Source organism: Nyctereutes procyonoides, unplaced genomic scaffold (assembly GCF_905146905.1).
Source record: "Nyctereutes procyonoides isolate TBG_1078 unplaced genomic scaffold, NYPRO_anot_genome, whole genome shotgun sequence".
NCBI lineage: Eukaryota > Metazoa > Chordata > Mammalia > Carnivora > Canidae > Nyctereutes > Nyctereutes procyonoides.
In genome coordinates this window covers 1,094,134-1,116,762 of record NW_026575041.1, presented here as the reverse complement: position 1 = coordinate 1,116,762, position 22,629 = coordinate 1,094,134, and the positions used below count along the sequence as shown (strand labels likewise).

The 22,629-nt window shown below is 38.6% G+C and overlaps 1 protein-coding gene across 1 annotated transcript in view; it reads right to left on the bottom strand.

The window, feature by feature from the left end:
- Positions 1 to 22,629, bottom strand: part of RNF121 (ring finger protein 121) — an 83,107-nt gene that overhangs the window by 28,554 nt on the left and 31,924 nt on the right. Inside the window, exon 3 of the mRNA XM_055320609.1 lies at positions 19,932 to 20,073. Within this exon, the coding sequence (XP_055176584.1) occupies positions 19,932 to 20,073 (142 nt within the window). The remainder of the gene's footprint in view (positions 1 to 19,931; positions 20,074 to 22,629) is intronic.

Here is a 22,629-nt window from a genome sequence, read left to right as displayed (position 1 = left end):
CAAAATGGATTAAAGACCTACATGTGAGAACTAAAACCATAAAAATCCCAAAGGAAAACAGACAGTAATTTCTTTGACATTGGCTTTCATACCATTTTTCTAGATATGCCTCCTCAGCCAAAGGAAACAAAAGCAAAATTAAACTATTTGGACTACACCAAATTAAAAAGCATCTGTAGAGGGGCACCCAGGTGGCTCAGTTGGTTAAGCATCTAACTCTTGGTTTTAGCTCAGGTCATGATCTCAAGATCCTGGGATAAAGCCCCACATCAGGCTCTGCACTCAGCATGGAATCTGCTGGAGATTCTCTCTCTCTCCCTTCCTCCCTTCCTTTCCTTGCTTGTTCTCTCTCTCTCTCTCTCTCTCTCTCTCTCTCTCTCTCTCTCTCTCTAAAATAAGTAAATGAAGGGCAGCCCAGGTGGGTCAGCGGTTTAGCGCTGCCTTCAGCCCAGGGCATGATCCTGGAGACCTGGGATCGAGTCCCGTCAGGCTCCCTGCATGGAGCCTGCTTCTCCCTCTGCCTGTGTCTCTGCCTCTCTCTCTCCTCTCTCTCTCTCTCTGTCTCTAATAAATAAATAAAATCTTTAAAAAATAAAAGAAAATAAGTAAATGAAATCTAAAAAAAAAAAAGCTTTTGTAGAGCAAATAAAACAAACCATCAACAAAATAAAAAAGGCAACCTACTGAATGGGAGAAGATATTTGCAAATGATATACCCAATAAGGGGGGGTAATATTCAAAATACATAAAGCACTTCTACAGTCCAACACCAAAAAACAAATAATCTGATTAAAAATGGACAGAAGAGGGCAGCCTGGGTGGCTCAGCAGTTTAGCTCTGCCTTCAGCCCAGGGCCTGATCCTGGAGACCCGGAATCAAGTCCCACATCAGGCTCCCTACATGGAGCCTGCTTCTCTCTCTGCCTGTGTCTGTGCCTGCCTCTCTCTCTCTCTCTCTCTGTCTCATGAATAAATAAATAAAATCTTAAAAAAAAAAAGGACAGAAGACATGAACATTTTTCCAAAGAAATACATGAAAAGATGCTCGCACTAATCATAAATACAAGTCAAAACCGCAATGAGACAGTACCACATGCCTGTCAGAATGGCTAAAATCAAAGATGAGAGAAATGAGAAGTGTTGGCAAGGATATAAAGAAAAAGGAACCCTTGTGCACTGTTGGTAAAATGTAAATTGGTGCAGCCACTGCAGAAAACAGTATAAAGTTTCCTCAAAAAATTAAAAATAGAAATATCAGTAATTCTACTATTAGGTATATACCCAAAGGAAACCAAAACACTAATTTGAAAAGATATGTGAACCCCTATGTTTCCTGCAGCATTATTTACGGTAGCAAGATATGGAAGCAACCCAAGTGTCCAATGGTAGATGAATGAATAATAAAGATGTGGTTTATATATACAATGAAATATTACTCAGCCATAAAACGGGGAGATCTTGCCATTTGTGACAATATGGACAGACCTAGAAGGTATTATGCTAAGTGAATTAAGAGAAAGACAAATAGGGATCCCTGGGTGGCGCAGTTTAGCGCCTGCCTTTGGCCCAGGGCGTGATCCTGGAGACCTGGGATCGAATCCCACATCGGGCTCCCGGTGCATGGAGCCTGCTTCTCCCTCTGCCTATGTCTCTGCCTCTCTCTCTCTCTCTCTCTCTCTCTGTGACTATCATAAATAAATAAAAATTAAAAAAAAAGAGAAAGACAAATACCATATGATTTTACTTATATGTGGAATTTAAAAAAAATAAATGAACAAACAAAAAGCAGAAACAGACCCACAAACAGAACCAACTGAAGGCTGCCAGAGGGGAAGGAGGAAGGGGGATGGGCAAATGGATGAAGGTGAGTAGTAAATACAGAATTCCAGTTAGAAAATGAGTAAGTCATGGGGATAAAAGGTACACCATAGGGAATATAGTAAATGGTATTGTAATACTGTATGCTGATAGATGGATGCTATGCTCACACTTGTGGTGAGCATGTCATAACATACAGACTTGTTGAATCACTATGTTGTACACCTAAAACTGATGTAATATTGTGTGAATTTTTTTAAAAAATCACCAAAACCTCTGGGGGGGGGGGGAGGGTATAGCAATTTCTTTGTTTAATTTGTCCTTTCCAAGAAAACACAAACCAAGGATTTGAGGTCACTTTTAGATACCTGGACACAATCTATTAGGTAGGCTTGAAAGCCAGATTATGTTTAGGGCCTAGAAAGCACTGCCTGACAAAGGACAAAGCAGAGGGGCGAGTGAAGAGAATAGCCTCCCAGGAGAAAACTGGTTAAGTTACAACCTTGCCTGGTTAATTTATTTCTAACTGTAGTATTTATTAGCATTTTTCTTAATACGTAGATTGAAGCTTATTCATTAAGGAAGGCATTTTTAGTGGCAAGCTTGGTGATATGTAAATTGCTGCAAGTCATCCAAGATTTTCAGAACAATGTCAAGGATTTTGGTGCCATCTGCTGGCAACACTTTACTCAAAAACATTAGCTTTAATAATTTTGCTCAAGTGCTTATGCCTGATGCTGGCACAAAGTAATGGGAAGCTTTGCCCCTAACTTCACTCCCAGGATTTGAGATGATGAGACATACGTTAATTGAGAGTGATCGAACACCAAAGCATCAAGTACTGACATGAGAGTTCAGAAGAAAGACATAGCAGTGTGGGCAGGAGCCATCAGGGAAGACTGCCTGAAAAAGGAAGAACTCTGGCTGGCTCTGAAGGGGCTTCCATGTGGCCAGCTAGAGGGGAAAACTGAAAGCCATTCGCCTTTCTTTTGCTGAATCTACAAATATAAAGCTGAAGTGAAGACTAGCCTGAAACCTATTCACTGATTCATTCCGCAAACATATACTGAAGGACAATCCCAGCTTCTCTGATATGGAAAATTAGGAACAGCTATATCCCACCTATCTATCCACAAGACTATACAATTGAAGTGATGGTGTTAGATGCTAACAATAAGACCGCAATTGTATTTAAATGGACTTTTAGATTTTTTTTTCACCTCAGAAACTATAATTCATGAAAAACCAGAAAAGAGCTCCCATATCACATCCTCCTCTGGCATCAGCTGCCTTGCCGGTCTGCTCATGCTCAGCACTTTGGTCTTTAGGATTCTCATCACTTCTGTATTGCACAATGTGGGAGTAGTGATCTCCCACCATGCTTAGCTGAAATGGTATAGTAAGGATGAATTGAAAACTGCACGTCCAGCTAGTAGAGCAAAGTAAGAGGCTTGCAGCTAGCAGAATAATCGGAAAAAAATGCTGATAAATGGACAGAAGTCAACTGGAGGAAGGTCTGGGGTATGCTTTACAGCTCTGGTCAATATTTTCATGAATAATTGGGTTGAAAACGCAAATGATCTGCTTACTAAACTGTGGACAGCAAAACGTTTAGCAGCTAGGAGACAACAAAGCAGGGAACATGGAAGACAGAAGAAGCAAGATCCAAAATGAATAAAGCTTGTTTCTAGAGTTTTTTTTTAAAGCTCTAACATTCCATGAGCTAGTAAGCTTAAATGAAGAACCAAAACCATATGATGAAACCCAATCAACTACCCAAATATAGGATGGAAAATGAGTGGCTTTAATAGCGGTCCATGTGAAACACATCTAGGGGTCTCAGTTGACCACAAATTGCCAGGGAATATATGCCAACAGGGCCACTACCAAAAAAGCCAAGGCCATCTTATGCTGCTTAACTAGGAATATGCCAGAATGAAAGAGGCAGCAGCTCTACTGTTCTGCTCTGTCAAAGCATTCTTTTTTTTTTTTTTTTTAAGATTTTATCCATTTATTTATTTGAGAAAGAGCGAGAATGAGACAGTACAAGCGGGGAAAGTGGCAGAAGGAGAGGGAGAAGCAGGCTCCCTGCTGGGCAGGGTGGGGCCTGATCCCAGGACTGCAGGATCATGACCCAAGTAGAAGGTAGATGCTCAACTGGCTGAGCAGCCCACCAAATTGTAGGGTCCCGGGAATCCCTGGGTGGCGCAGCGGTTTAGCACCTGCCTTTGGCCCAGGGCGCGATCCTGGAGACCTGGGATCGAATCCCACGTCGGGCTCCCGGTGCATGGAGTCTGCTTCTCCCTCTGCCTATGTCTCTGCCTCTCTCTCTCTCTCTCTCTCTCTCTCTCTCTGTGTGTGTGTGTGTCACACTATCATAAATAAATAAATAAATTTTTTAAAAAATTGTAGGGCCCTACAGTTAAGTCTTGGGACCACACTGTACAAAGAACACTGACAAAGACACGGTGATAAGGGAGGAGCCAGGATTACGAAGGGTCTAGAAACCAAATTACATATTGAACAGCTAAAGGCAGTAGGACAAAAGACCTGGAGAACTACAGGAAGACATAGCTGTTACCTTCAATTACCTGAAGATTCTCCAGAGGCTCAGTAAGGAGATATATGCAGTGTAGTTCCTGTGACCAAGTATGACTCTACACATTACTAGAATACTCTACTAGAAACTTGGCTGTCAATTCCCTCCTACCATACCCCTGGCAAACAGTCAACCTTATCACATGAGGCAGACCATTCCATTGCTAACAGATGTGCTAGGTAGTTCTTCCCTGATGCTAACCTGAAAAATCTGCCTCTGTGTATCTTCTGCCTTTGAGTCCAACCCTTATCCTTCAGAGAGGCACACAGTACATTTACTACCTGTTTCTAATGACTACTCTTCTAATACCTAAAATTTTGTCTTTTTCCCCATGTCATCTTGTCTCCAGGCAAGAGTCAGTCAAGTAATAATTTAACAAACACTGAGCTAAGGACTGCAGAATCCAGAGATAAAAAACTAAACCTCAAGAACTTACGTCTACTAAGGAGAAAAACAGCAACTATAATGCAGTATGATAAGTGCTAAGTAGGCCCTGGTGGCCAAGATAGTAGGAGAGGCTTTCACTCAATGTGGGAGAACCAAGGCTTCCTGAAGAAAGGAACCCTTGATCTCTGTCCAGATGCCCTAGTAGGTCTAAGGAAAGACAGGCATCTAATGAGTGTTCCAGGATGAGGGAACATGGTATGTCTGAGAAAGTACAAATAAGGAAGGAGCAGTGAGAAATGAGCCTAAAGAGCAGGCAAGGCTCAGAGAAAGCTGATGTATGCATTACATGTAGAGAAGTTTATATTATAGTCTGGGGGAAAAAGTTTGTCTTTCACATAGAAAGTAGATTGCCACCCTTTACCACCCCTTACCTTTACCACCTTAGTCCATATCCTCTAGTCACATTCCAGTGACTCTCTTAATGTGTTGGTCTAAGAATAATCTATAGTACTTTAAAGATTTCTAGTTAGGAGACTTTGCCACTTATCCATCCCAGGAGGGAACAGCAGTTCAGGGGATAGGAGTTTGAAAAGATACTGTTTTTGGTAACAGGGATGATGAAAGCTTCTCCTTGGAGATCTTTAAAAATAGTATAGATACTTTTCCAGGCAAAAACTTACTCCTTCCCCTGACATCCCTGCGGGAGCTAGGGAGTGAGTAATATTAGACTCAAAAACAGATGATGAAAACTGAGTGACAGAGAAGGCAAAAAGCAAGCTGAGGCTGGGCTTAGGTTTCCAATCCAGATCTGTCTCCCAGGTCCTGCCTCCCTGGCACCATTCACTTTTGAGTTTGTGATAACCCTGGAAAGGCTGAGGTAGCAATATGATGTAGACATTCAAGGGGTGGGGAAGGATGGACCTGGGCAAAAGTCACTAAAGAAGGAAAACTCAGGCTGGCTCAGTTGGTTAAACGTCTGCCTTTGGCTCAGGTCATGAGCCCAAGGTCCTGGGATCGAGCCCTGCACTGGGCTCCCTGCTCAGCCAGGAGTCTGCTTTCTCCCTCTCCCTCTGCCTCTGCCTCTCCCCCTTCTTGTTTCTTCTCTCTCTTTCTCTGTCAAATGGATGAATAAAAATCTAAAAAAAAAAAAAAGGAAAAATCAGGGGAATTAAAAACAGAAATGACCATGGCAGAAACTGACAACTTCCTAGAGCTTTTGGCTCTAGGAAAATGGCTGAGTACTCATATGATAAGAGTACTTAATCAAGAATCAGATTTTGAGGGGGATCCCTGGGTGGCTCAGTGGGTTAGTTCCTGCCTTCGGCCCAGGGCGTGATCCTGGAGTCCCGGGATCGAGTCCCGCATCAGGCTCCCTCCGTGGAGCCTGCGTCTCCCTCTGCCTGTGTCTCTGCCTCTCTCTCTCAGTCTGTGTCTCTCATGAATAAATAAATAAAATCTTAAAAAAAAAAAAAAGAATCAGATTTTGGTTTTATGTCCAGCTCCCCAATTTAATGGTCATGTGCTCCCAGCAAATCTCTTCAAGATTTTGCACTTTGGTTTACTAACCTGAAAAGTGGAGGTATATTCTTATCCTGACTATCATATAAAGCTGTTGTGAGATTCCAAAATATCAGATGAGAAAAGTACCTTTTAAAATATCAACAAAATCCAACTATAAGCAGCTTAAGGTAGTATTACTACTGTTGCTGTTCCTGAATAGAACAGTACCCTAAAATTTAAATACAGAAAACAGTAGGACCTTTTAAATAGCAATTAATTTAGATGAAGTTCTTCTTCTAATGTGAAGGATGGACGTGAATTCCTAAACCACAAAAAAAAAAAAAAATATTTGATACTTTTCACAGTGAAACCACAATCAGTCTAATGGCTGGCAACATCCATGCTGCTCCATGGCAGTGCTTCTCATAGGAGGTAAATTTCTTCCCTAGGGGACATTTGATGAATTCTGGAGACATTTTTGGTTTGTCATGATCAGGAGACAAGATGCTAGTAGGTAGAAGCCAGGCATGCTGCTAAAACATTGTACAATGTACATGAGAGTCCCTCATTAAAATAAAGAATCATCTGGCCCAAAATGTGAATAGTCTCCCTAATCGAAAGACCTAGTCTAGGAGAATAGAGCTTGTGTTTTTCCACTCAGGGGTCATGTGTGCCCACTGAAAGGCTGGGTTGCCAACTTGCCCTAGTGAAGAACAGAAAATTTCATTCAGTTTGAAAGAAACAGAGCCTTATCAATTAATTCCATCACTTCTCAGCATGCCCATAAGAAGCATTTTTTTGAAAGCTCTGATAGCGAATCTCAAACAGTTCATGTTTCTACTACTTGACAATAATCCCAGTGTCTCTCCTTTACACAACATTCTCTGGGGAGCTGTTTTGCTTTGTTTCTTTTTTACTCCCATTCTTCACTCCATAGACATTTAATGTGTTAATATGTATATTTTCTTTTGTGTTTGTTCTTACAAACTGTATTTTTGTTGTGCATGTATTTTGTTTTTTTAAAGATTTTATTTATTTATTTATTCATGAGAGAGAGAGAGAGGCAGAGACACAGGCAGAAGGAGAAGCAGGCTCCATGACAGGAGCCCAACGCGGAACTCGATCTCGGAACTCCAGGATCAAGCCCTAGGCCAAAGGCAGGCGCTGAACCGCTGAGCCACCCAGGGATCCCTGTGCATGTATTTTGATTTATCAGCTGGCACTGTGTCTTTCTGTTTGTTACTTTTCCCACTCAGTACTCTGCTTTTAAGATTCACAAGTTGTTACGGGTAAACGTAATGGGTTGCTTTTAACTGGAGTACAGAATCACAATATGCATCCACCACATTTTACCTATTTATTCAGAGACAAATACCCAGACTGCCTCCATCTCTTCAATTAACTGCTGTAATTAACACTTAAATCAACACCTTCTCACATATCCCTTTAGGATATGTCACAAGATATGTATATATTCCATCTGACTGAATAGTACCATGTTGCTCTCCATAATACCTGCCCCATCTTCATACCTACCAAAAACACACAAAAGTTGCCAAAGCCCCTGATCTCTGCCAGCAGTTGGACATATCTAGTTTGTTAGTCTAGACACCAATTATTACCAGTTTTAATCATTACTAATCTCCTATTATGCTATCAGTTAACTTTGCCTATGATACCCTTTATAGAGTAAACCCCCTTTATCTATCTATCTATCTATCTATCTATCTATCTATCTATCTATCTATCTATCTATCGACAGAGGGGATTGGGAAGGGCAGAGAAGGAAAGAAAGAATCACAAGTAGACTCCACACCCAGCATGGAGTCTGATACGGGGCTTGATCCTACAACCCTGAGACCATAACTCAAGCCAAACTCAAGTCAGACACTTAACCGACTGAGCCACCCAATCCCATCCCCTTAATGTTAATATAATCAAATTCATCAAATTCAAAAATTTTTATTTGTCCACATAATTTTTACTAACTATATAGTTTTGCTTTTTGTAATTAGATCTTTAATCTATCCTTAGTCTCCTTTGTATGCAGTGTGATATAGAAATCTAGCTTTAAAAAAAAAGAAAAAGAAAAATAAAGAAATCTAGCTTTAAATTTCTCCATAAATTTCTGAGTTTTCTCAATACAATCTACTTAACAATGAGTATTTTCTTCACTTATTGGTGGTTACACTTTACTGTCTTTTTAAAAAGATTACTTATTTATTTAAGAGAGAGAGAGACGCCAGAGAGCACAAGCAGGGGGAATAGCAGAGAGTGAGGGAGAAGCAGGCTCCCTGATGAGTAGGGAGCTAGATGTGGGCCTTTATCCCACTTGAACTGAAGGTAGATGCTTAACCAACTGAGCCACCAAGGCACCCCTTATTGTCTTTTTTAAAAAGGATTGATTTGTTTATTTGAGAGAGAGAAAAAAAAAGTGGGAGGGTGAAAGAGAGAGTCTCTCAGACTCTGCACGGAGCCTGGAGCCTGACACAGGGCTCAATCTCACAACCCTGAGATCATAATCTGAGCTGAAACCAAGAATCAGATAACTGACTGAGCCACCCAGGCTCCCCTACACTTTTATTACATATTAAGTTCCCATTATACAGGGATCTGTCTCTGAGATCTTTAGTCTGTTCTACTGGTCTATTTGTCTATTCTTATGGTAAGTCTTACTATTTGGAAAGGCAAGTCAGTGTCTTGGGAATTGCTTTCTTTCTTGCTTTTATTTTTGAACTTCAAGTAGAGGGGGAAAAATGAGTTAATCAAAATCTGTAATGAATATTCTCATCATTAGTCATGCATGGGCAACTTTTAATTTTTAAAAATTACTTTTGATTCTGGTAAAAACTCATAAAATTTACCATCTTAATCACTTTTAAATGTATGCTTCAGTAGTGCTAAGTAGTATTACCATTGTTTTGTAATAGATCTCCAGAACCTTTTCATTGTACAAAACTGAGAAAATTCTATGATCATTAAACCACAACTCCCTATTTCCTGCTCTGCCCCAGCTCGTAGAACCACCATTCTATTCTCTGCCTCTATGAATGTGACTACATGGTAGGTACCTCTTACGAGTGGAAGACAAATAGAAGCATTGGTCATTTTGTGACTGGCTTATTTCATTTAGCATCATGTCCTAAAGGATTGTCATGTTGAAGCATATGACAAAATTCCTTCCTTTTTAAGTTAATTATTTTTTAATAATATGATAACTACTGAACTTACCACCCAACATTAAAGTGGAACATCTAAAACTACTTCAATCTAGCTATGTGCTCTTCTCTATTCTATCCTCCAATCTTCCATCCAACATCACCCTTCCATCCACCTATCACCCTTGATTTTATCATTCCTTGCTGCTTAGAATACAGTTGTATTACATATATACATACTTTTAAAATATATCAGTTTTGTTTTTTTTTTCATTTTTTTCCAGTTTTGTTTTTAACTTTCTATGAAAGGCATCAAGTTATGAGAAATCTTCTGAATCTTTTACACTTAATATTAATTTGCTAAGATTCATCCTTACCATTACTTGTAACTAAAGTTAATTATTTTTTGTGTTATTTTATATATTTCATGTAATATGTATGGTTTTATAAGTTCTGTAATATTCCATTGCATGAATACATCACAATTAACTTATCCATTCACCTGTATTTCAGTATTGAGTCATTTTTAAGTTTTTGCTATTACAAATAATGCTGTTATGGAAATTCTGGTACATTCTCCTAGGATGCATATGCAAAACTCCAAGATCAAACTGAAACTGAATGGGGAAGATATCTGCAAATGATGTGTCTGATAAGGGGTTAATTTAACATATATAAAGAACCTATATAGTCCAACACCAAAAAACAATAACGAAGGAATCTGAATAAAAACGGGCAGAGGAGGGGTCCCTGGGTGGCTCAGTAAGTTGAGCATCTGACTCTTGGTTTTGGCTCCAGTTGTGATCTCAGAGTCCTGGGACTGAGCACTGTCAGGGCTTCCTGCACTTCTGGGAGTCTGCTTCCCCTCTCTCTTTCCCTCTGCCCCTTGCCCTGCTCTTGCACATTTACACAGTCTCTCTCTCTCTCAAATAAATCTTAAAAAAAAAAAAAAAGATTAAAAAAAAAGGGCAGAGGACCTGAATAGACAATTTTCCAAAGAAGACATACAAATGGCCAACAAGTACATGAAAAGATGCTCAACCACTGGCCATCAGGGAAATGCAAATCAAAACTATAGTGAGTTATGACCTCACATAGAATGGCTAGTATCAAAGAAAAAAGAAGTAACAACTGTTGGCTAGGATGTGAAGACAAGGGAAGACTCATGTACTGTAAATTGGTACAGCTGCTGTGGAAAATATGGTGGAAGTTCCTCAAAAAATTTAAAATAGAAATACCATATGATTTGGTAATTCCACTATTGGTTAATTTACCACCCCCTGCCAAAAGAAACCAGTAATTTGAAAAGATATGTGCAATCTCTATGTTTGTTCCCTCTATGTAGGGAACCTAAATGTCTAGTGATAGATGAATGAAGATGTGGTATGTATGTGTGATATTATGCAGCCATAAAAAACAATGAGATCTTGCCATTTGTGAAAACATGGATGAACCTAGAGGGTATCATGCTAAGTGAAGTAAGTCAGGTAGAGAAAGACAAATACCATATAACTTCACTTGTATGTGGAATTAAAAAAACAACAACAACAAAACAAATGAACAAACAAGAAACAGATTCATAAATACAGAGATAAACAGGTAGTTGGCCAGAGGGTAGAAGGATAGGGGAATGGGCAAAATAGATGAAGGGAATTAAGAGATACAAACTTTCAGGAGAAAATAGGTGAAGGGAATTAAGAGATACAAACTTTCAGGAGAAAACAGATGAAAGGAATTAAGAGATACAAACTTTCAGTCAGGAGACTAAAAACTACAGCACAGGGAATACAGTTAATAAGACTATAATAATGTATGGCAACAGATGATAAATAGACTTATAGTGAGCACTGTATAATGTATGGAATTGTTGAATCACTATGTTGAACACCTGAAAATTATATAACATTCTGTATCAACCACACTTAAATAAAAATTTTAAGGAAATTGACATATCAAATATAAAAACTAGTCAACAATATAAACAACCGATAGAAGAAACCAAATGCCTAGAAAGCAAGAAAACATGCTCAATCACTAATCTAATAATTTAAAAAAGTAGTTAATTTAGATATGTTTACTCTATTAGATTGACAAAAAGCAAGAGAAGAAAGGAACAGAGAGGAACTATAAAAAACAACCATAAAACGAGTAACAAATGGAAATAAGTACATATCAATTAGTGATTACTTTGGGGTATTTTTATAAGACATTTTATTTTTTTAAGATTTATTTATTTGTTTGTTTATTTATTTATTTATTCAGGGGGGGGCAGAGGGTGAAGCAGGGTCCATGCAGGAAGCCCGACATGGGACTCGATCCTGTGTCTCCAGGATCACACCCCGGGCTGCAGGCGGCACTAAACCGCTGTGCCACCGGGGCTGCCCTTATCAGACATTTTAAAATTAATTTTATGTAAGCAATATCTGTACCCAACATGGGGCTTAAATTTACAACCCTGAGATCAAGAGTCGCACACTCCTCCAACTGAGCCAGATGGATAGGCAACCCCTATCAATAATTACTTTGAATGTAAATGGGTTGAACACTCCATTCAAAAGACATAATGGGTGACAAAATGGATAAAAAAAGGAAGATTCATCTATATGCTGCCTATAAGAGACACATTTCAGACCTAAAGACACATACAAAATGAAAGTGAGGGGATGACAAATGGTAGTGAAAAGAAAGCCAGCATAGCAATACTTATACCAGACAAAGACTTTAAAGCAAAGACTGTAACAAGAGATAAAGAAGGACACTAGGGATCCCTGGGTGGCGCAGCGGTTTAGCGCCTGCCTTTGGCCCAGGGCGCTATCCTGGAGACCCGGGATCGAATCCCACATCGGGCTCCCGGTGCATGGAGCCTGCTTCTCCCTCTGCCTGTGTCTCTGCCTCTCTCTCTCTCTCTCTGTGTGTGACTATCATAAATAAATAAATAAAAAATTTAAAAAAAGGACACTATATATAATCATAAAGGAGACAATCCAACAAGAAGCTGTAACAATTGTAAATATTTATACACCCAACTGGGAGTACCTAAATACATAAAACAGCTAATAACACACTTAAAGGAAGTAACTGACAGTGATACAATAATAGTAAGAGAATTTAACACTCCACTTACATCAATGGATAGATCATCCAAACAGAAAATCAACAAGGAAACAAGGAAACAGTGGCTTTGAATGACACAATGGACGACATGAATCAAACAGATATATTCAGAATAGTCTCTCCAGGAGAGACCACCCATTAGGCCACAAGACACATCTCAACAAATTCAAAATAAACTCAAAATGGATTAAGGATATAAATGTGAGACCTAAGACCATAAAAATCCTAAAAGAGAGCACAAGCAATAATTTCTTTGACATCAGTCATAGAAGCATTTTCTAGATATGTCTGTCTCCTGAGGCAAGAGAAATGAGAGCAAAATTAAACTACTGGGATTATAACAAAATAAAAAGCTTCTGCACAGCAAAGGAAATAATCAACAAAACTAAAAGACAACCTCCTGAATGGGAAGATATGGGAGAAGATGTTTGCTAATAACATATCCAATAAAGGGTCAGTATCCAAAGCACATAACGAATTTATACAACTCAACACCAAAAAACCCCAATTAATCCAATTAAAAGTGGGCAGAAGACACGAACAGGTATTTCTCCAAAGACATACTGATGGCAACAGACACATGAAAAGATGCTCAACATCACTCACCATCAGGGAAATGCAAATCAAAACTATGATGAGGTATGACTTTATACTTGTCAGAATGGCTAAAATCAAAAACACAAGAAACAACAAATGGTCAGGATGTGGGGGAAAAAAAGGAACCCTTGTGTACTATGGGAATGCAAAATGGTATAGTCACTGCGGAAAATAATACGGAAGTTCCTCAAAAAATTAAAAATAAAATTACTGTATGATCCAGTAATTCCATTCCTGGGTAATTTACCCAAAGAACACAAAAACCTTAAATGGGAAGATATATACACCTCTGTTTATTGCAGTATTATTTACAATAGCCAAATTATGCAAGCAGCCCAAGTTTTAATCAATGAATGAATAATGATGATGTGGTACACATACACACACACACACACACACACACACACACCACAGGAATATTATTCAATCATAAAAAAAGAATGGAAAAAATAATAATAAAAAAATAAAAAAAGAATGGGATCTTGCCATTTGTAATAACATGGATGGATCTAGTGTGTAATGCTAAGTGAAATATGTCAGTCTGAGAAAGACAAACACTATATGATTTCCCTCATGTATACTTTAAGAAACAAATGAACAAGAAAAAAAAGAGACAAACCAAAAATAGACTCTTAATTTTAGAGAATAAACTGATGGTTACCAGAGGCGAGGTGGGTGGGGGCAATGAGTGAAATAGGTGAAGGGGATTGATAGTATACTTACTGTGATAAGCCCTGAGTAATGTATAGAATTGCTGAATCATTATATTTTACACCTGAAACTAATGTAACATTGTATATTAGCTATACTGGAAATAAAATTACAAAATAAAAAAAAATTTTTTACAAAATAATTTTTTAAAAAAACTGTGGTATAGACATAAACATAGACATATAGTTAAATAGAATAGAACTGAGAGTACAAAAATAAATGCATCCATCTACGGTCAATTACTTTTTTTTTAATAAAAGTAACAAGACCATTCAATGGAAAAAGCAATCTCTTCAAAAATGGTGCTAAGGTAACTCAATATTCACATCCAAAAAATGAAGTTAGACCCTTACTTCACACCATTTACAATAAGTAACTCAAAATAGACCAAAGACGTAAGTAAGAGCTAAAAATATAAAACCCTTCAAAGAACACACAGAGATAAAGCTTAATGGACTTGGATTTGGCAACAGATTCTTAGATATAACACTGAAAGCACAAAGAACAAAAGAAAAATAGGTTTAAGGGTGCAAACTTGAAACTAGTAGTAAATAAACCATGGAGATCTATTGCAAAGTATAATGCATATGGATAATACTGTAGTCTAATCATCAAACTTGCTAAGAGACTAGACCTTAATTATTCTAACCACTAAAAAAGGATAATTATATGATGTGATGGAGGTGTGATGTTATAATGGCAATCATAATGCAATAGATAAATGTACCAGTTAACATGTACACTATCTTGCAAGATGAGTAAAAAATCTGAGAAGCCAGGTACTAAGGAGAAGAAATGTGAAGCCAAGAAGGCTGATGCTGGTGGCAATATTAAGAAGCCTCGCTGCAGTCAAAACCATGTCCTAGTCAGAGGAACTGGTAGCTATACCTGATGAGCTATGTATCCCAAAAAAGGCCATGTACAAGAGGAAGTATTCAGCCGCTAAATCCAGAGTTGAAAAAAAGGTTCTTGCTACTGTCACAAAATCAGCTGGTGGTGACAAGAATGTGGTACTTGAGTGGTTAAACTTCACACGTGCTTAGGTATTATCCTAGTGAAGATGTGCCTTAAAAGCTGTTGAGACATGGCAAAAAACCTTTCAGTCAGCATATGAAAACTGTGAGCTAGTATCACACCTGAGACCATTCTGATCACCCTTACTGGGCACCGCAGGGGTAAGAGGGCAGTGTTCCTGAAGCAGCTGAGCAGTGGTTTGCTACTTGTAAACCACTTCTCTGGCCTTCCGAGTTCCTCTGCATAAAACACACCAAAAATCTGCCATTGCGGGCAGCCCGGGTGGCTCAGCGGTTTAGCACCATCTTCGGCCCAGGGCCTGATCCTGGAGACCTGGGATTGAGTCCCATGTCAGGCTCCTTGAATGGAAACTGCCCCTCTCTCTCTGTCTCTGTGTGTCTCTCATGAACAAATAAATAATAAAATCTTTAAAAAAAAAGTCTGCCATTGCCACCTTCACCAAAATTGCTATCAGCAGTGTGAATATCCCAAAACATTTCACTGATGCTTACTTCAAGAAGTCAGCAGTTGCATAAACCCAGACACCAGGAAAGTGAGATCTTTGACACAGAGGAGAAATATGAGATTAAAGAGCAGCACAAGGTTGATCAGAAAGCTGTGGACTCGAAAATTCTGCCAAAAATCAAAGTGGTTCCTCAGCTTCAGGGCTACCTCTGCTCTGTTTTCTCTCATAAATGGAGTTTATCCTCACAAATTGGTATTCTAAATTTCTTACAAAGAACCTAATTAATTAAATAACTGATCCATTAAAATGTTTGTGCATCAAAGGACACTATCAAGAAGGTAAAAAGGCAACCCACAGAATGGGAGAAAATATTTATAAATTATATATCTAATAATGGTCCAGTATCCAGACTATATAAAGAACTCTTACAACAACAAAAAAGAGAAAAAACAAGCAAACAAAAACAATTAAAAAATAGACAAGAGATTTCTCCATGGAAGATATACATGTGCCCAATAAACATATTAAAAGATCCTCAACATCATGAGTCATTAGGGAAATACAAACCAAACCACAATGAGATACTACTTCATGCCCACGAGGGTGACTATATTTAGAGAGAGAGAGAGAGAGAGAGAGAGAGAGAGGAAGAAAAGGAAAGAAAACAAAAAGAACAAGTGTTGGTGAGAATGTGGAGAAACTGGAACCCAAAGCATTGAGGGTTACTATGTTAAATGGAACAGCTACTATAGAAGATTGTTCTCAAAAAGTTAAACAGTTCTACTCCAGGGCATACCCAAGAACTGAATACAGGTGTTCAAATAAAAGTTTATAATGAATGTTCACAGCAGCACTATTCACAATAGCCAAAGAGAGGAAACAACCCAAATGTCCATCAACTGATGAAAGGATGAACAAATTGTGGCAAATCTATACAACAAAATATTCAGCCACAAAAAGGAATAAAATAAAGTACTGATAGTACAACACTGTTGAACCTTGAAAACCTCATGCTATGTGAAAGAAGTCAGACAAAAGGCTACATATTGTATAATTTCATTTATATGAATATCCAGAATAGGCAAATACATAGAAAACAGATCAGATATTACCAGGGCCTGGTGGGAGGGGGAAATAGGGAATGACTGCTTAATGGGTATAGGGTCTCCTTTTGGGGTAATGAAAATGTTCTAGAACTAAATAGTGGTGATGGCTGCAAAACACTGGGTGTGCTAAAAGCCACTGAATTATATACATTAAAATGGTTAGAGGGGATCCCTGGGTGGCACAGCGGTTTGGTGCCTGCCTTTGGCCCAGGGTGCGATCCTGGAGACCCGGGATCGAATCCCACGTCAGGCTCCCGGTGCATGGAGCCTGCTTCTCCCTCTGCCTATGTCTCTGTCTCTCTCTCTCTCTCTCTCTCTCTCTCTCTCTTTGTGACTATCATAAATAAATAAAAATAATAAAATAAATAAAAAATGGTTAGAATAGTGAATTTTTTTAAGTTTTTTTTTTTTTTTTTTTTTTAATATACTTGAGAGAGAGAGAGAGCATGAGCGGGAGGGGCAGAAGGAGGAGAGAGAATCTGAAACAGACTCTGTGCTGAAGAGCAGAGCCTGACGTGGGGCTTGATCTCAGTACCTCAGGATCATGACCTGAGCTGAAACGGAGAATTGGCCGCTTAACCAACTGCACCATTCAGGTGACCCATAGAATAGTGAATTTCTTTATGTGAAATTGTACTCAATAAAAAATAAAATTCTATTCTTCTTCTACATAGTATCTAAAAACATTTTTATGTCTTGAGCTTTTCCTCTCAGGAGAGTGAGCAACAGTGGTTACCAACAGGAGTTTTAGAGTTTACAAAACACTTTGCCATAGAATCTTACATAATCTTCACAACTCATGAGGTAGATACCACCCCAACCTAGAGATAAGAAAAACAGGCTCAGAGAGTCATATAGCTACAAAGTGAGACAGCTGACTAATCAAGATTAGGCTGGCTCCATCGTATTATACTGTTTACAAGGCAAATAGCTCCAACTTCTGATAAGCTTGAAAAAGGGTAGGAGAGGTTACTGTATCTGTGCATCTTGGGCAGCTTTTCTTCTTCCAAAGTTAGTATTTAAATTAAAGTAGTAAAAATATTCATTGTACACAAATTAATAAAAGTTTTTAAAAAAACAATCTAGATCATCACTGTATAACAACAGCATAAAGCGGATATTATAGATTTTCTTTTTCAATTTTTGCAAGATAAGGTTTTAAGTTTCTCAGTACAAGGTATTTTATAATGTTAGCATGTCTGCTCACCAGCGAAGTTCAACATAATGTTTATAGGGTATGGCAGTAAAGTAATGAGATAATTGTGCGTGTTCCTTATATAACTGGCTGCATTAAGTTAGTCACATTTCCTATTAAGGATTAACAAGTGAATGACATTATCATTGGGTTTTCTAACATTCTGATAACTCCTATATGTTCCTAAGAAGCAGAGGAGTTAGGGTTACCCAGCTCTCTATCAATCAAAGCAGCCTCTTTAATTATTTTCCATACTGGGTTTTTCCTTAAGATATTATTTGAAGAAAGGATTCCACAGTTTCTTTAAAAATACTTATTGAAAACCACTGTAGTACATACATGTAGCTTACTTCCTTTAGAGGTTTTTAAGAATCTTTGCAGATTACTCAACATTATGTATTAAGCTTATCTCTAAATACCAGCATAGAAATACCAAGGGGGCTCTCACTCTACACTTGGTTTATGAGTGGTCTTATTTTTCCAGGCTCTATTCAACATTCTTGGTTATCCCCATTCTAGAGAATATGCACTATATTAACACACTGACAAACAAGTGACTTATCTCAGATAACAGGGCAAAGCATGACCAGGGTCCAGACGTGAAGCCCCACCTCAGGTGGCTTAGCCTGCTGTATGGTCTCCAGTTCAAAAAGTCTTGTTGTAGGGCAGCCCCGGTGGTGCAGCGGTTTAGTGCCGCCTGCAGCCCAGGGCATGATCCTGGAGACCCTGGATTGAGTCCCAGGTCAGGCTCTCTGCATGGAGCCTGCTTCTCCCTCTGCCTGTGTCTTTGCCTCTCATTCTCTCTCTGTGTCTCTATGAATAAATAAATAAAATCTAAAAAAAAAAAAAAAAAGTCTTGGTGTAATGTGGTCCATCAGTGCACTGTGACCTGAAGGTACAGATGTCTCTGTTTGTGGTGCATAGCAACACTTGAGCTGGCTATAAGCCAGTTATGTTCAGAACTTGTATCTGCTCAAGGGCAAAGATTATCCTCTCTTCCTCCTATGCTCCAGGTTATCTCTCAGTTCCCTTGATGAAAAACCCTTTCCAGGAGCAATATATGTACAACAGAAATTATGAAATATGAAACAGAAGACCTGGGTTCAAATTCTGGCTCTATTAGTATTCCTTTCACGACTCCAACTCCCTGGACCTGTTTGTTCCTGGTATTTACCTCTGGTAATCAGGAGGATTAAATGAAATAATGCAGCAGTTCACATCATGTGGGCTACAGATCCCTGGGCATGTCTGACCATATTACCAGAGGTCTGAAAAAGCATATACTAGAGAAAAAGAACCACTTAGGGATTAAGATTAAAAACTCTGGAGTACAACTGTCTGGGTTCAAATAATAGTTTTATCACTGGAGCAAATTAGTTTTCCTGTCTCAGTTCCTCATTTATAATTAGAGAAAACATTACCTTACTGAATTATTATAAGGATTAGCTAAAGTCCACACTTGTGAGGTACTTAGAACAGTGACTGGCAGAGTGAGAATTTAATAAATGTTAGCTATTGTTACTATTATATATATGCTTGTATATTCTATACAAAGTATTATTCACATCGAAGTTTGCCAAGTTTATGTTAAAGGGTTGTTATTTTTGTAAAGGTTAAAAACTTCTAAGAAAATAGTCGCAAAAAAAATCCAGTATACTACACCTGTCATGTCCTAATCCAGAATGCTTGAATCTATGATTTTAATCTTCTCAAATCAATAACCCTTGTTTTGTGGCCTAACATATGTTCTTTTCTGGAAAATGGTCCATGTACACTGGAGAAAACTATGTATTCTGCTATTATTGGGGGTAGTATATGTCCTGGGTGTCTGTTAGTTCTAACTGGCTTATAATGTTGCTCAAGTCCTTTATTAACTATTGATATCCTATCTGGTTGTTCTATCCATTAGTGAAAGTCAAGTACTGAACTCTGCAACCATTATTAAAGAACTGTCTATTCCTCTTCAATTCTGTCAATTTTTGTTTCACATAGAACATCTCCTTCATGGATCGGTCCCAAAATGTTTAAAAGGGAAGATCTACTTTTCTGGCCATGAAAGTAGTCTCAGGTTCTATCTGTATTTTCACCAAATGAATTATGTGTCTCTTAAACACACACCCACCATACACTATTCACTATTCATACATAATGTTTATCATTGTCTGTTCCCTGCCTATATGCAGCCTGGGTTAGGCTGGACCCTAGAATACTTAGGAAGGGTCTCTTTTGATAACTGTCAGAAAAAGAAGTGAGAGGCAGTGGCTTACATTGTAGGAGCGGGGGTGCCTCTGTTTCCACTGCACCAGGAGTAGCTGGGCCACCACCAAAGTAGCGATGAGGATGAGGACCATTTCAGCGTGCATGGCTTCGTGGCCGCGGTGCTTGGCATGCATGCGTGCGTGTTCAACCCTGAAAGCCAAACAGATGAGGTGAGGCAGGTCAGGAAAGAAGTGCTGATAAAAGGGCAGTGCTTTCCAGAGATATCCTACCAGTCCATAACTCAGAACATATTCTTATGCTTTGCAGCTGCAGGGTACTGTACAAATTAGGGGCTAGGAAAACACTCACCTGAGAGAACAGGCATTTGGGGACATAACAGGGACTCTGTGGGCCCCAGTCAGGAGCTCAGCTATTAAAGATGGGTTGTTTGCTGCCCATCCTCAAGAGCAAAAACAGCTGACACTTGTCCTATATAGGAAACAGGACCCAGGAGAAGCCTGCTGTCATTGCCCATTTCAGCCCTATTTCAACCTGTCACTAGAAGAAGAAAGTAACCCAGAGATAAGGGGATAACCATAAAGTCTCATACTCTTAGTCAATAATATTTATGAGACCAATAAAGAAGTACTATTGCAGACGTGTACTAATTCAAAGGTTAAAATCTTGCTTTGTTTGTCCTATCCTGTCTGTCAGGACCAGGACTGTTCCTGACTAAAGCCTGAAAAATCTAGACTGCTTTAACCTTATACTAATCCAACAGTGTCTTTGCCATCAGCATCCACAGGTAAATAGTCTCCTCAAGGGCTTAAGGTAGAGTACAGCTGGAAACTCTTATTTAACCTAAGGTTGGCATTCTCTGGTCCAGAGGACTGGCAACAAATGATTCTCTTGGCCAATATCTGCCTCTAAGAATAGAGTCAGAGTTAGCTAACAGAGAGAAACGAGGAAGAAGTTAGAAAACTAAATATAAATATAGCCTGTAGTCAGGATCTTTTATGGAAATTCTCTATACACGGGGGTATTAGGGAGAGAAGGAAAGGACAACATAAATGCTATCTTCGTAGAATACCCAATGGCAATGACAGACTATGCAAGAAGAGCCCAGTGGGATGAATTACAGATTAATGATAAAGCAAATATAGCAAAAAGCTAATTGTAGAATCTAGGTAGTGGACATAAAGGTGTTTATAATTTTTTCAATTTTTCTGAGATTTTTTTACAATAAAATATTAGGGAGGAAACATGGTGGCGGGGATTGGCAGCCAAATGTCAGCAGCCAGCCACAGCACCTAAGGATTCATTTTATATAAACTCATCCAGGGTGGGAGAATATTATAAAAAGATAATATGTAGGAGTCAGAAACTTAGGTTCAGACATCCATGTGACCTTGGCCAAGAAAATTCACATCTCTACACCACAATTTCCTCATCTGTCACAAGTAGTCCATATCTTGGCTGCCTCCCTCGGAGGGTTGTTGTAAGGATAAACTAAACTAAAAGGGCAAAGGACACTTTAAAAGCCTAATGACTGTGGGGAGTTATAAAGATAACAGATAAATTTCTTATTCTTAGCATGTACTGAATAGATGTATACAATAAAAAAAGAAAGAAAGAAAGAAAGAAAGAAAGAAAGAAAGAAAGAAAGAAAGAAAGAAAGAAAGAAATATGGAGAAAAGACCAGAGAACAACTCCTAGTTCAGGTTCTCACCCAATGCAAACATCTTTACAATCTTTGTTTTTTTGTTTTTTGTTTTTACAATCTTTGTTTGAATACTTCCACTGGCTAAGAACATATGCCTCTTTTTTTTTTTTAAGATTTTATTTATTTATTCATGAGAGACACAGAGAGAGGCAGAGACACAGAGAGGGAGAAGCAGGCTCCATGCAGGAAGCCCAACGTGGGACTCGATCCCACGTCTCTGGGATCATGCCCTGAGCTGAAGGCAGGCACTTTAACCACTGAGCTGCCCAGACATCCCAGAACATACACCTCTTAAAGTAATTAGAGAACCATGTGTCTGGCCCAATGTAGGTACTCAAGTGTGCTTATGAAGGAATAAAATTCCAGCACTTTAAGGGTAGGAGCTCACTACGTCTCAGTATACTACAATTATTAATGATGTCTCTAATGACAAAACAAAATCTTTCTATAGCTTTAATCTCCTGGACCTAACCTTATGCTCTGGAACGACAAAGGACATATTCACTCTTCTTTCCCATTGTTGCTCTTTCAAAGATTTATCATGATCTTATTTTTAAAAAACAAAACCAAAAATAATCCTCTTCCTACCATCACTCTTCTGTGCCTTTTTAAGCTAACAGTTCTAGATCTTTTAAATGCCATTCATATAACATAATATGAAAACCATTAATCCTGGTTGCCTTCTTCTAGATGTTATCTAGCTGAAGATCTTCTTAATATGCAGCATTTACAACAAAATCAGTATGGACTCAGTGAAGCAGAGGACAGTGGCACTGTATCTCCCTAAGCAGATAGCATATTTCTATGAACATCTTCCAAATTTTGGAATGTTCTGATAGCTGAAGTACACAACTGGTGCATATTAAACTTAAAGTTTTCTAAAATCTTGCTGGGTTTGTCACATAAGTTGGTATCTTTGCCATTCTCTATTTTTATAATCTAACTGAAGGGGGTTTTTGGACTACTAATATAGTTTACGTGGCTGATTTCAACTCATTGGTCAGCTACTCTGTGAAGCTTGTGGGGCTGAAGCACTCTGAAAG